The sequence below is a fragment of the Pocillopora verrucosa genome, chromosome 7, assembly GCF_036669915.1.
Source record: "Pocillopora verrucosa isolate sample1 chromosome 7, ASM3666991v2, whole genome shotgun sequence".
In the NCBI taxonomy this organism is placed as follows: domain Eukaryota; kingdom Metazoa; phylum Cnidaria; class Anthozoa; order Scleractinia; family Pocilloporidae; genus Pocillopora; species Pocillopora verrucosa.
The window spans coordinates 11658384-11673196 of record NC_089318.1 but is presented as its reverse complement, the minus strand read 5'-3'; the positions used below and the strand labels follow the sequence as shown (position 1 = coordinate 11673196).

General features: G+C 41.6%; 1 protein-coding gene across 1 annotated transcript; it reads left to right on the top strand.

The window, feature by feature from the left end:
- The first annotated feature begins 264 nt into the window (after positions 1-264).
- Positions 265-14442, top strand: LOC131792936 (neuroblast differentiation-associated protein AHNAK-like). The gene is made up of 6 exons (XM_059110345.2): positions 265-542; positions 644-793; positions 2692-3101; positions 3836-3983; positions 4348-4482; positions 4743-14442. Exons 1-6 carry the CDS (start codon positions 365-367, stop codon positions 13862-13864), a joined length of 10143 nt encoding a protein of 3380 aa, XP_058966328.2. The 5' UTR covers positions 265-364; the 3' UTR covers positions 13865-14442.
- The last annotated feature ends 371 nt before the right edge of the window (positions 14443-14813 follow it).

Sequence of the window (14813 nt, the reverse complement as noted above, 5' to 3'; positions counted from 1 at the left end):
AATTATTGCGCAATTGGTGGTTGTTTACCTCGGATTCTAATATTAAGAAAACCTACTTACGCTTCAGATTAGTCTCGTAAGCGTGTAACATCGGGAAATATTCCAAACATTCAACAATTAATTTTATTGTAAGAAAAAGTCAGCGAAGCAGTAACACCCATCAACCAATGAACTGTCAGTGTAGCTCTTTAATTGACATCTTCAATCAACTCATTTGAATCGGCTTTTCTACTCATAAATAGTTTGCATCTCAAGGGACTTCAAACGATTATTTTGGCGTACGCTCCGATGGTGGACAAACTTGAAACAGAGATCGCAAATTTAATGGCGCAAGTTTGTTAATCTTTCAAAAAAAAAAAACAGCATGGTTATTAAAAGCACTCTGTTAGTGTGCTTGATCATCTGTTGCCAAAGTAGTCATGTTAGAGCTGCGTCAGAGTGTACGGGCGCTATAGTCGCTTCAGTGTTTGGTACAATAGGTGTGATTCTTCTTATCGCAGGTATTGCGATACTGGTTTGGTGTTGTCGCCAAAAAAGATCAGGTAATGATAGTTTATTTGCCTAGATGTTAACTTGTTTCAGTTTATTCTACTGAATTTCTATTTCAAAGGGCGCTGCTCACATTTGAGTTCTCTTGCTGCAGGAAAACTCTCGTCAAGGTCTTCAATAGAAACCGCCAGTGAACCAGAAATTTCTCTCGGCACAAAAGCCAAAGGTGGTCAGATTGGTTTAAATGGTCATGGAACTCCGGTAACTTTTTCACATCACTACAAAGAAGAAGCACCATCTGCTGGTAAGAAAAATGGGAATAGTGGATACAATCCTGTCTGTGCCATTTCAGTTTATATCGAATCATCTGCATACTTAAAATTGCTATGGTACGCGTCCAAACTTGTCAGTTTTCTCTTTCTAGTTTAAGAGTGCGGCCTCTTAAGGTTAAGCTCGAGTTTTAACTGCTTGCAACAGTCGTGTATTTCGAAGCTATTTTATCATTATTACTATTATCATTAATTTTATTATTATTATTATTATTATTATTATTATTATCATCATTTTTGTCGTGATTTAGGCATAAGTATGCCTTGTATTGGCTTCCATACTCGTGAATTCACTGAGGTGATTGTCTACAGCACTTTTCAAACGATAAAATGATCATTTTTTAATCACTGCATCAACTACGTTCACAATCACGTTTTTCAACTGAGTGAAGTTCCTTCAGTAAGAAGTTGACAATGTTACAAAAGACGGTGACTGAATATTTCAGATGCTCGATGAGAGTATGACAGCGAAGAATATTTTCTCTGTGCAGCACTGAAGCATGTCGAAATTGGAGCTGTGCTTTAACTCAGTTCGTTCTATTTCAGAACTTATAAGTTACCAACCGTTCAATTGCAACCTTGGCACTCTGCAACTAGGATGTCTTTGTGTTAAAATGTCTTTCCTTGTTTCAACAACAAACCCTCACCTACGTTGTCACCGAAGTGTTCATTGTCCTTTAGCTCATTTCCATAAATGTCATTATCTTTTTCGAGATTACTCGAGCACTGAAAGTTTGAAGAATCTAGAAAGCCCTCGCTCTATGACTTGTTATTACACTGATTGATCATGTCACGTATATAACAAACGCTTGGAGAACGCTATTTAAAAAAAATACTAAGTTATAAGAGTTTTGTACATATTTGCTCATGATTTTCGACTTTTTGAGGAAAGAATAGTCATTACATCGCTTGGCGGTGGATATTTGTATATTGTTGGTTGCCCAGAGTTTCATAGAAGGTGACAGAAGTTTACAGATACATCGAAAACGTCTTGCACACCGCATGACAGTCATTCTTTGCGCATTGCGTCAGTTTAAAATGCATAGATACGGATTGATCTGGAGATTTCAGGGATGAGACCTTCTTAATGTGGAGCTTACAAAACTTTAAATTACCTAACCTAACACACAAAGTCATCCAAAAGAAAGAGGTCAAAAGGAATGAAAAGTATCTCCTGAATAATCCAGACGCAAACAGAACACCCATCGGCAAAAATACACAACAGCCTAAGCCACGACATATTTAGAACAATACTATAACTTAATAAAATCGCTGCAACACCATCTCCCGTCTGTTTCAATGGAAAATTTTTTCTATTGTTCGATGCTTTGTTTCTTTTGAAATTAGAGTCTTTTAATTTTGTTGACACTCGCTGTTTTTGTGGTCAGGATTCAAATTGAACATTTCTTTATAAGTGTCTATTTAGCACCCAGGTCGGAGAGATCTGTAGTGAAATTGAAGCTTCTCTCCGACGATTATCTGCGTTATTTGTGTAAAATGAAATAGCCGCATGACCATGTAATAAGTGGAACTGTAATTATTGGTTTGTGCCCTACGTTATTAGATATACTATTTAAACAAATAAGACTGGTTTTTTTTCGGTAGTAGTGTTTTGCTTGGAAAGTAATGCATCTTGTGTGAATAATAGATTGATTGCATTAGGAAGGTTTATAATGTTTAATCTTATTTAAATATGCTTCAGATTTGTCTCAATTTGTGTGACGTAGTTTCTTTCTGAACGTTGATGTTCCTTTTTTATTTGACAACTACTTCGCTCGTCTACATTCGGCAACGATCCTTTAAATTTTGGCTAATGGCTAAATAACCTACGATTGTGATTTTGTTTGTTTGTTTGCTTGTTTGTTTCGAACAGCGTACAACACAAGGGGAGTTGTTAATCCAGCATTTGGTGGGCAGCGAGAAGTACTGATTGAAATGCCATCTAGAGACGATGGCGAAGTCAAAATTGACATGGATGGAGATGGTAAATTCAAACTTCCTTCTTGTAACGAAGGGGAGGTAAAAATTGATATGGGCGGAGATCCAGACAAGGAAACTCCTACTGTAAATCTTGACATGGACACCGATCTTGGCATGAATGTGGCAAATGGAAGCAGCCTCAAAATGTCTCCAAGAGATGCTCAGCTCTCGGATGTTGAGTTCCAACATAACAAACCATCAGGAACAGGTTTTCCGGGCGGGAATATTCCTGGTTCAGACGTTGATATTGCCTTTGAGGGCTCCTCCGAACCAACCTTTAACGTGGACGCACCAAGGAATATGGTTAGCGATGTTCTTTAAGTTTTGAATTAAGTCAATATCAGTTTCTACGTATTTGACCGCACTCCTCAAGATTCAATTCTTCTGTTTCGTTAATGTAGAGCCATAGCTATACTTGCAATACGAAGGCGGTATGTCCACAGCAAAGTTAACTTAACTCGGGGCTATAGTTATAAGTCACTTTGCAGAGAAAAATTATCGCCTAAAATGTTTTACTTTCTTTTTTCCTTATGGTTAAATAAAACCACACAAAACGTCTGTAGCATAGGAGTTTTGAAAAAAAGTAAATATAAGCAGTCTCACTCTTTCATCCAATATTTAGCGCTTTCCGCCTTTCGAACATCTTAGCCCGTATTTTCAGTTACCGAAAAAACTAGAAAAAAATAGATAGGAATAAAATTGATCAGAGCGCTTTTGCTTATTCAATAAATACTTCAAGTCTAGTCTATTGTGAGCATAAAAATGACCTGCATTATCCAAGATAGATCTCTCACCCTTATAAGAGCCAAATGCTGTCGCTCTTATATAATAGTTGAATAATGTACTTGCTAATTGCTATTATCAACATTTGTCAACATCATTATAATTTTTATTGCCGTTGTCATTATCATTATTAATGTTATAAGCATTACCGGTATAAATGACTCTCTTTCCTGAGAAACACACATCAGCTTTAATCTTCACCCCCAAAAAGACTTTTTTATATATATCTCTTGCTTATCCGTCGTTTTCGACAGGAAACCATTGATGTTGATCTCGACCGACCTGAAAATGGTGGCTTTGGACTCTTGATTGCGAGGGACAAGACTTTGCCACCTCCCGCTTTATTCGTAAGAGAAGTAACACCCGGTGGTGTTGCTGCGAGAACAGGTCTCCTGGATAAAGGTAACGACACTGTACGTTATATTTACGTATGTTACACAAGGATGATCGTAAACATTTCACCTCAGAAATTTTACGCGGTAACAGAGCGACACCATAATTGACGAATTTTAATTCATGGTGAACATGGCAATTTCTCGCCAAAATAAAAAACCTGAAACATCTTCAGAGACCTCGCTGCAATTTGAAAAGATGTTCTTTTTTTCAAATTTGTTTGATATGATAAATTGTCATAATTCCAGGTACTCTATATTGAAGATTTTATTCGCAAGACACGTAGTACTTAATGAAAACTAACTAGAAAGCAGACCAAAAGTCATCAATATTCTTCCAGAAAAGGACATCCTTCTAATTTGTTATCTCCAAGGTGATAAGATCATTGGTATTAATGGAACTCCGATCGAGGGCCTAGCTCATGACAAAGCAATGCACCTTCTTCGCAATGATGACAAACCAAGGCTAAGACTGACACTGTTGAAAAACCTCTCGCCAGGACAAAATGGTAGGTAGTCTGTTTAGCCTCATGGTATTTACGTTATTCTACGACAGGAATTCGCGAGAAATAGGCGTCGAAAACCAAATTATGCGTGTTAACATTTTCACGTTGACTCTGTGCTAGAAGTTGGCATATTATTTGTATTTGAGGATTGAGAATGAATTGAAATGATAAAGCGAAATGATAAAGTTTGTATTATAAAGAACTGACACGATTCCATAAAATAGAATGCACCATAATGCCATTATATCTCTTCTCACCGATAGGTTCACTGGACTTATCGGAGAGATCGCGGGATCTATCCAAAACGATTGACGAATCCTGTGCAATTGACTTGGAACCGGGACTAGAGGCAGGGAGCCCCTCCCTTGATGTCGAAGGATTGCAAGGCAGTGCAGATTTAGGAGAGACGGAGACTTCACTGAGTAAACCAGAATTCGAGGGGGATATACCACAGGCGCGTATTGCTGGGCCGAATATGAAACCACACAATCTTCAAGGTTCACCTTCAAACCTGAGCTTGCCTTCACCTAAGACTAAGCGTGCGAAATGTTTCTCCTGTGTATCCAAAGGAGACAAAGGGGAGCCTTACACCAGAGGGAAGACAAGTAATAGAATGGATTGGGACAGACCGAGTGATGATTGTTCTGTTGATATTAATGAGGGTGGTAAATTTACAGATAATTTGAGCGTCAGAGAACCTGGCATTTCTATTCCGGCCAAAAATGTCACGGGAGAAATTACGGGACCATCGCTCGACGAAGAGCAAAGGGATTTAGGATCCAATGTACAGCTAAATAGCTATTCGCCAAATATCAAAACGTCGCAAGGTAGACTAAAAACACAGCTTTCTGGGCCAAGTGTCGATACTTCACCTGAGAAGCTCAAGGGCTCAAAGGAAAATGTTGACGTTCCTGCCGCTGGTGGGTTGAATTTGCCTTCCTCAAAGAAAAACCGTGGTAATTGTTTCTCGTGTGCAGGAGACGGAAATAAAGAAGACCCATACAGAAAGACTAAGGGAAATGTTGGCTTCGACCTGAGTGGCCCTGATGGATCACCAGAAATGGTGGAACCCAGAAAAATGGACATAACCGCTTCTGCACCTGAATTTCATGAACGTGGAGAAACCAACGACCTGGACCTCAGAACAACTGGACCAGACTTTCATATCGAGGGACCAAACAAAGGAATCTCAACGAGACCGCCAGAGGTTTCCCTCCAAGCAAAAGACCCAAGAACAAATACCCCGGATGTATCGCTTCCATCAGGAAGCACTACTATCGGCCTCTCTGGATCGGGGAACATTTCTTCAGAACGACCTAAAGTTGAAATAGATGCTAATTCCCCAGAAATCGATGGTCCAAAAGGAAGATTCGATACAGAAATTTCGGCCCCACATGCTGATATATCACATGGTAAACTGGGAGGCCCTAAGGCAAAAGTTACCGCACCTTCTGGACAGTTGAATTTGCCATCTTCAAAGAGAAAGCGAGGTACTTGTTTGTCGTGTGCAGGAGACGCGGATAAAGACGACCCGTACAGAAAGACTCAAACTCAAGGAAGTGTCGGCTATAACCTTAGCGGTCCTGATGGATCACTAGAGATGGAAACACCTAGCAAAATGGACATAAGTGCCTCTGCACCAGACTTCCAAGGACAGGAAGAAACGAAAGACTTGAGCTTCAAAACAACTGCACCAGATTTTGACATCGAAGGACCAAACAAAGGCATTTCTACGGGCTCGCCAGAAATTTCACTTCATACAAAAGATCCAAGTATAAATACCCCAGATGTATCTATTCCACCAGGAAGTACTGATATCGGCCTTTCTGGGACAGGAGACATTACTTCAAAACGACCCAGAGTTCAAGCAGAAGCCAATTCCCCAGACATCGATGGTCCTAGAGGAAGATTCGATACAGACATATCAGCCCCAAATGCTGATATATCACAGGGTAAACTGAGAGGGCCTAGAGCACAAGTTGACGCTCCTTCCGGAGAGTTGAATGTGCCTTCTATCAAGAAAAAGCGCGTTAACTGTTTGTCTTGTGCGGGAGATGATGACAAAGACGACCCTTACGGAAAGACAAGAGGAAATGTTGGCTATGACTTCAGCGGCCCCGATGGATCGATGGAGATGGAAAAACGTAGCAAAGTGGCCCTAAATACTTCCAGGCCTGATTTTCAAGGACATGCAATAACGAAAGACATAGGCCTCAAAACAAGTGGACCAGACTTTGATATCGAAGGACCAAACAAGCAAATCTCAACGGGACCGCCAGAAATTTCCCTTCACGCAAAAGATCCGAGTATTAATGCCCCAGATGTATCTTTTCCGTCGGGAAACACTCGTATTGGCCTTTCTGGAGAAGGGGAAATCTCCACAGAACGACCTAGATTTGAAATAGAAGCAAATTCCCCAGATATTAATGGCCCGAAAGGAGGATTCGATACAGACATATCAGCCCCAGGCGCTGATATATCACATGGTAAAATGAGGGGCCCTAAAGCACAAGGTAACGCACCTTCTGGAGAGCTGAATTTGCCTTCTACCAAAAGAAAGGGTGTAAATTGTTTATCGTGTGCGGGAGATGGGGATAAAGACGATCCTTACAAAAAGAGTAAGGGAAATGTTGGCTTCGATCTGAACGGCCCTGATGGATCACTAGTGACGGAAAAGCCTAGAAAAGTGGACATAAGTGCTTCTGCACCTGATTTTCAAGGCCATGAAGAAACAACTGACTTGGGATTCAAAACAACTCGACCAGACATTGATATGGAAAGACCAAACAAAAGAATCTTAACAGGGCTGCCAGAAGTTTCCGTCCACGCAACAGATCCAAGTAAAAATGCCGCAGATGTGTCTATTCCATACGGAAGCACTGATATCGGTCTTTCTGGAGAAGGGGACATTTCTACAAAACGATCAAGCGCTGAAAAAGACGCCAATTACCCAGACATCGATGGTCCAGAAGGAAGACTCGGTACAGACATTTCAGCCCCAGATGCTGACGTATCACACGGTAAACTGAGACGCCCTACAGTACAAGGTAATGCTCCTTCTGGAGAGCTAAATTTGCATTCTACTAAGAGAAAGGGCGTAAATTGTTTGTCTTGTGCAGGAGATGGGGACAAGGACGACCCGTACAAAAAGAGTAAGGGAAATGTTGGTTTCGACCTGAGGGGCCCTGATGAATCATTGGAGATGAAAAAACGTATTCCATCAGGCAGCACTAATATCGGCCTCCCTGGAACGGAAGACATTTCTTCAAAACAACCTAAAGTTGAAATGCAAGCCAGTTCTCCAGATATCGATGGTCGAAAAGGAAGATTCAATACAGACATTTCAGCACCTTCAGACTTTGATATCGAAGGAGAAAACAAACGAATCTCAACGGGACCGCCAGAAATTTGCCTCCACGCAGAAGATCCAAGTATAAATACCCCAGATGAAACTTTTCCACCAGGAAGCACTAATATTGGTCTCTCTAGAACAGGAGACATTTCTTCAAAACGACCGAAAGCTAAAATAGATACCAATCCCATAGACATCGATGCTTCATCTGGGGTGCTCAAGGGCTCAAAGGAAAATGTTGACGTTCCTGCCGCTGGTGGGTTGAATTTGCCTTCCTCAAAGAAAAACCGTGGTAATTGTTTCTCGTGTGCAGGAGACGGAAATAAAGAAGACCCATACAGAAAGACTAAGGGAAATGTTGGCTTCGACCTGAGTGGCCCTGATGGATCACCAGAAATGGTGGAACCCAGAAAAATGGACATAACCGCTTCTGCACCTGAATTTCATGAACGTGGAGAAACCAACGACCTGGACCTCAGAACAACTGGACCAGACTTTCATATCGAGGGACCAAACAAAGGAATCTCAACGAGACCGCCAGAGGTTTCCCTCCAAGCAAAAGACCCAAGAACAAATACCCCGGATGTATCGCTTCCATCAGGAAGCACTACTATCGGCCTCTCTGGATCGGGGAACATTTCTTCAGAACGACCTAAAGTTGAAATAGATGCTAATTCCCCAGAAATCGATGGTCCAAAAGGAAGATTCGATACAGAAATTTCGGCCCCACATGCTGATATATCACATGATAAACTGGGAGGCCCTAAGGCAAAAGTTACCGCACCTTCTGGACAGTTGAATTTGCCATCTTCAAAGAGAAAGCGAGGTACTTGTTTGTCGTGTGCAGGAGACGCGGATAAAGACGACCCGTACAGAAAGACTCAAACTCAAGGAAGTGTCGGCTATAACCTTAGCGGTCCTGATGGATCACTAGAGATGGAAACACCTAGCAAAATGGACATAAGTGCCTCTGCACCAGACTTCCAAGGACAGGAAGAAACGAAAGACTTGAGCTTCAAAACAACTGCACCAGATTTTGACATCGAAGGACCAAACAAAGGCATTTCTACGGGCTCGCCAGAAATTTCACTTCATACAAAAGATCCAAGTATAAATACCCCAGATGTATCTATTCCACCAGGAAGTACTGATATCGGCCTTTCTGGGACAGGAGACATTACTTCAAAACGACCCAGAGTTCAAGCACAAGCTAATTCCCCAGACATCGATGGTCCAAGAGGAAGATTCGATACAGACATATCAGCCCCAAATGCTGATATATCACAGGGTAGACTGAGAGACCCTAGAGCACAAGTTGACGCTCCTTCCGGAGAGTTGAATGTGCCTTCTACAAAAAGAAAGGGCGTTAATTGTCTCTCGTGCGCGGGAGATGGGGATAAAGCTGACCCATACAGGAAGACTAGGGGAAATGTTGGCTATAACTTCGGCGGCCCTGATGGATCACTAGAGATGGTGCAACCCAGTAAAATTGACACAACTGCTTTTACGCCTGATGTCGATAGACCTGCAGCAACAAAAGAACTCGAACTCAGAACAGCTGAACCAGACCTTGATTTCCATGGACAAAACAAGGGAATCTCCACAGGAACGCCGGAGATTTCACTTCATGGAAAGGATCCAAGTATAAATACCCCTGATGTATCTATTCCATCGGGAGGCACAGGTTTCAACCTTTCTAGAACAGGAAACTTTTCGTCTGAAAGACCAAGCGTTGAAGTACAAGGCAATTCCCCAGACATTGATGGACCAGAGGGAAGATTTGAAAGAGGTATTTCAGGCCCGGATGTTGATGTATCAGATGGTAAACTACAAGGCCATAGAACAACAGTTAACGCACCTTCAGGAGAATTGAATTTGCCATCTTCAAAGAAAAAGCGCGTTAATTGTTTGGCTTGTGCAGGAGATGGGGACGAAGAGGACCCTTATAGAAAGACTAAGGGGAGTGTCGGCTACAACATCAGTGGCCCTGATGGATCACTGGAGATGGAAAAACCTAGCAAAGTGGACATAAGTACTTCTGGGTTTGATTTTGATGGACGTAAAACGACTGAAGGGCTGGAACTCAGTACAATTGTACCAGACGTTGACTCTCAAGGGCCGAAGAAAGGAATATCTTTGGAGCCTCCCGACATCTCAGACAACTTAACAGATACAGATCCATCTGCTGAAAAATCAAAGATTTGCTTGGATTTCCCTGTATTATATGATCCAAGCATCGGAGGTTCAGGATTTGATGCACCTAAAAATTCATATGAGACGTCAACGATTTCGGGGTCCTCGCTACGGAGAATTTTTGATAACACTGATATACAAAGGTCCAAGTTTGACCTGGATGCTTCAAATATTGAAAAACCAGACTTTGAATCGGAACCACCCAGTATAGGTGCAGGAATACAAGATATAAAAGGACCAGACTTCTCACATGAAAAGCATAACTTATCTGGACCATCAATGGGCAGAGTAGAGAACGATATTGGAATTGATGGGTTCGACCCAAGCATGAATTCGTCAAGAGTCTCTGTTGAGAGGCCAGATATATCTGGGCCCTCGTTTGACACCACAGCTGGTGATATTAACCTCGGAGTAGCAGACGAACCAAGCACTGACTCAGAATTGACTGCATTTGACGTACCTAAACCTAGAGGCAAAGAAATGCACAGAACTAAACCAGATATCTTCATGCCATCAGCAGGCGGAATAAGTGTTCATGCTCCAGCTGTAGACCTACGGCAACAATTAGAGGCTGACATGAAGGGATTAGATGTTGATGCACCGGAATTAGATTTCACTGTATCATCACCAAATAAAAAACGAGCATCGTTAGAACCAGTTGACATGAAAGGTCTTAGAGGGAAGAGTTTTGAAGGTGATGTTGATTGGGGTATCAGTACCTCAACACCCAAAGATTCTGGGGGCATAGACTTTGACGCAAATCCAGTCGAAGGCGATGTAGAATTCGCAAGTACCTACGATAACATCGAACTCCACAGTAAACCAGAGTCTCTCCCCTCGGTAGCGTATGAAGAACCACACAGTCTTCAACGTTACGATGAAATACGACCAGAAATGGAACTGAGACTATTGTCACCAAATCAACCCAACGAATCTGATCTAAACTTCGATGCAGACATCTCAGATGCAAACCTTCATGTGGATAATTGGAAGCCAGGTGAAATGAACCTGGTAAAAGTCGAAGAAAACGTAACAGTTTGTTCAGCATCAGTCCAGGAGCCTTCTTCTCCAAGCAGAATATTAACTCTAGATCGTGAAATTAAGCAAAGAATTGAACTTGAACTCCCGGGCCATGAAGGTAAAGATACACCATCTTCATTAAAGAGAAAAAGTACTTCATCTTCATCATCCTCCTCATCCTCTTCTGATGCCGAGGATGACAAGGAAAAGAAGTCAAAACGAAAAAAGAAGTCCAAACTACCACAGGTGTTCCGAAAGAGTTCAAACAGCTCAGCATCGTCCAAGGAGAGTGGTTCCTCGTCCAAAAAGAAAGCGAGCGAACGGAAATCCTCAACAAGTTCTTCTTCATCAGATGATGATAACGAAGATCAAAACCGTCCCACAGCTGATTTTGTTTCAGGATTGAATTTGAAAAAGCAAAAACCGAAAACAAGCTCATCTTCTTCGTCCTCCGATGAAGGTTCCTTTGGCCTAAATCATCAAGACTTACTTAAACGAAAGAAATCAAGGAGTTCATCATCATCTGATGAAGCGAAAGAAAATGACAAGAAAAAGCAGACCTACAAAGTGGACGACAGAACATTTACCTCAGTGGCTGATGAAATAAAGGAACCAGGAAAGTCAGGATCGATAACCTTTGATATTCAAGAAGAAGTAACTCATGACTCGTTGATGCTAAGCGGCAAAATATCATCAAAAGAGCAGAAACCTACGAGTTCCTCGTCTTCGTCGGATGAAGAGATCTCAAGTTACAACGTCAGCGAGTTGAATGATCTACCCAAGCCAAAAGATCAAGCAACCACAGAAACGAAACGGGAGGAAGATGACCTTCCTTCTTCATTGGACCTATCACTCCATCAGTACAAAGCAGTGGACTATGTTGTAACCCATAATTACGCATCCGAAACACAGGAAACAAATCCCTCAGGTGTAGAAGAGGATCCTTTTGTAGTTGTATCTCGCTCCCTTAAAAGACCATATCAAGACACTGAACACGAGGATGAATTGAAAGTAAGTTCTATAGAACTTCAATTTAACGAGCCACCAGGAGAGGTTTCCAATCATCTGGACTATCCTTGCCGAGTCGCTCAGGTTGAAGAGGACGATGGTGCATTCGTGCAAGAAGAAGGCGTTGTCCCATTGTTTAAGTTTCGGTCATTGGACTACGATGTCCCAGATGTGTCGGTTCTATCGAAGCCTTCTGAGGAAAGTGATGCACCAAATTTGTTATCACCTAACCAAAGGGACCGCGTGTCTCCTACATGGGACGTACAAGCCCATACTTTTGAGGATGTATCTCATGTAACAATTCAAGATGACCCGCCAACGGGGGATGAAAACCATGAGATCCGTGAACAATCGCTTATTATAGTGACACGCTCTCTTAAGAGGACGTCACCTGTCACTGAAGACGCAGATGACATCAGGGAGGAAAAATCTCCAAATTTCTCTAACACTATGGAGATTCAAGCTACTGAACCTAGCCATGACTTCTACCTTGAATATCCGCAAAATAATAAAGTATTCGTACTCGATGAACAGAATGGCCATCTGACAGATGAAGAACAAATCTCACAGCACACAAAGGAAAGAGAAATACCAGACATTTCAGCGCAGCTAGCCGCATTAAATTATACTGAAGATGAACCTCGATTAAAAAGCGATTCACCCACAAAAGCTGAAGACAATGTCAAATCGCCAAGGGAGAAAAGCCCTAAAGAAACTTCGAGGCGAGGTTCCAACTCTCGTCTTTGGGATTTAATGCAAGGTTATCTAATTGAGCAGCCTATACTCAACGATAATGACACAAATTCGGAATCAAGATCAAAGAACACGGAAGAACACAACGAAGAGGGAGAACAGGTTTTTTACGAAACCAAGCCCATAGAAATTATAGACAGCAGCATTTCGGAAAAAACTCAACAATCCCTTAATGTGGTGACCTACCAAATCCACATCGACGACCACGAACATCCTAAAGAAAGAAGTGGTGATTTAGAAGATAGAGACACAGCGCTAAAGGCTTCCAAACCTGATCTCGTTTCTTTTGATGCGAAACCTGTCGAAGACAGTCCTGCTACCACAAGCTACAGCACATCAATAACAAAGGTGGAAAGCAGTTTTGCCTATGTTAACTTGACACCCGTAATGACCGAGACGGATTCTGAATTAGGCGCGGTTGATCGATTAGACACGGCGAAAGATGAACACCATACATCAGTTACAGACGTTAAAAGCAGTGTTCAGGAGGTAACGGTCACATCACATTCGTCTCAAATTGAACCCATTTCTCTACAAGTGGATATTGGTGCCATAAAACCTGTTTCCAAATACCAAACTACTTCATGGAAAAAGGAAGTTTCTGTTCCTGTCGATGTGGATGACAAGAATGACGATCCCTGGATGAGGCATTATTCCAGAGGATTACAACAAGGCACCCTTTACCAGCCACTGTATGCAAAATCACCAGAGAGAGACCCATATCTTGGTGAAAGACGTGGCGTAAGTTTGTCCAAAGTACCTCATGTTAAAGGTGTCAAGACGTCAGGCGAAAAAGAACGTGAAAGACAGAGGTATTCCATCGAGGGCCGAACTAGCATCCAATCAGCGTCCTACCAAGTAAGTACAGATGGTAAATCTATGCTTCGAGGATTGGAAGCAGTTCCCAGAGTGCGAACACCCGAGAGTCTCTTTTCTAGCCGAGATGACAGAGAGCAATCGCAAAAGAGCCAACCTGAGAGTGCTGGAGGAGACCCGTCAACAGGAACGTCCACAAGTGGCCCTTCCGTACAAAGTTTGCGTTCCTTTTGGGATAAATGAATTGAAGTCCACCTTATCGTGGCTTTACATCTCTTAATACAAACGAAATGTACATTAGTTACTACTCTTTCCCGACTGATTTACAAAAAAGAAAAATGGGCAATGAGTTAGACCCCTTCACTCAGCTTAAATAGCGTTACATGCACGCTTACATCGAGAAAGTGTCGTTAGAAAAAGTCAGTTATTGTTATATACTAATAGCAATTGACACTGCTTAGGCGCTAATGTATGGAGAATGTGCCGGGCGAAAGATAAAAATACATTATCTCTAGTGTCAGAGGAAGATTTTTAAGCATTTTTCACATAAGATAGATTCTGTTGCTTTTACGCTGATCTTTAAGAAATGGAAAGGAATCGCTCGAAGAAGAGAATCCAAGAAACAGAAATTACGCTGTCAAAAAGGCTTAAAAGTTAAGCCTTCTTCTCACTAAGTTTTCCAATAATTTTAATTCATCTTATTACCAAAAATAACATTATCATTAAGCAAGAATTATAATTTTACAAAGCTGAGACCTTTAAAATATTATCATTACAATTATTCAATGGAATTATTTGTAAATAAATGTTCAGTCACATTAGTCAACCTGCTTTCGCCTCTACTACGGACTCCATATTTAAACTTTTACAAATCATGAGTGACACAGTCAGCTGAGTGACACAGTCGGCTTTTTGCTTCTTGTTATGTAAAAGATTCCATGAAGAATTTGGGGCTAGTATTGGCTGCACCTCGTGCAACTGTTAGGTTACTCCTGTGTTCACCAAACTTTCTGCGTACATTCATTTGAGCTATAGACCGCACTTCCTATCGGTTTACCGACGTAATATCACACCCGGAATGTTGACCAATCAGAGCGCACGTTGTATCTCAGTTATTTCATAAACCTCGTTAAAAACCATATCAGTTTTCGCGAGAAATAATGTAACCCACAACATTCACATAACCAGGAGC

Coding starts and splice junctions, on each gene's coding strand:
- LOC131792936 (XM_059110345.2), top strand. CDS start 365: ATGGTTATTAAAAGCACTCTGTTAGTGTGCTTGATCATCTGTTGCCAA. Junction 543..643: donor TTGTCGCCAAAAAAGATCAG/GTAATGATAGTT, acceptor CTCTTGCTGCAG/GAAAACTCTCGTCAAGGTCT. Junction 3,984..4,347: donor AACAGGTCTCCTGGATAAAG/GTAACGACACTG, acceptor GTTATCTCCAAG/GTGATAAGATCATTGGTATT.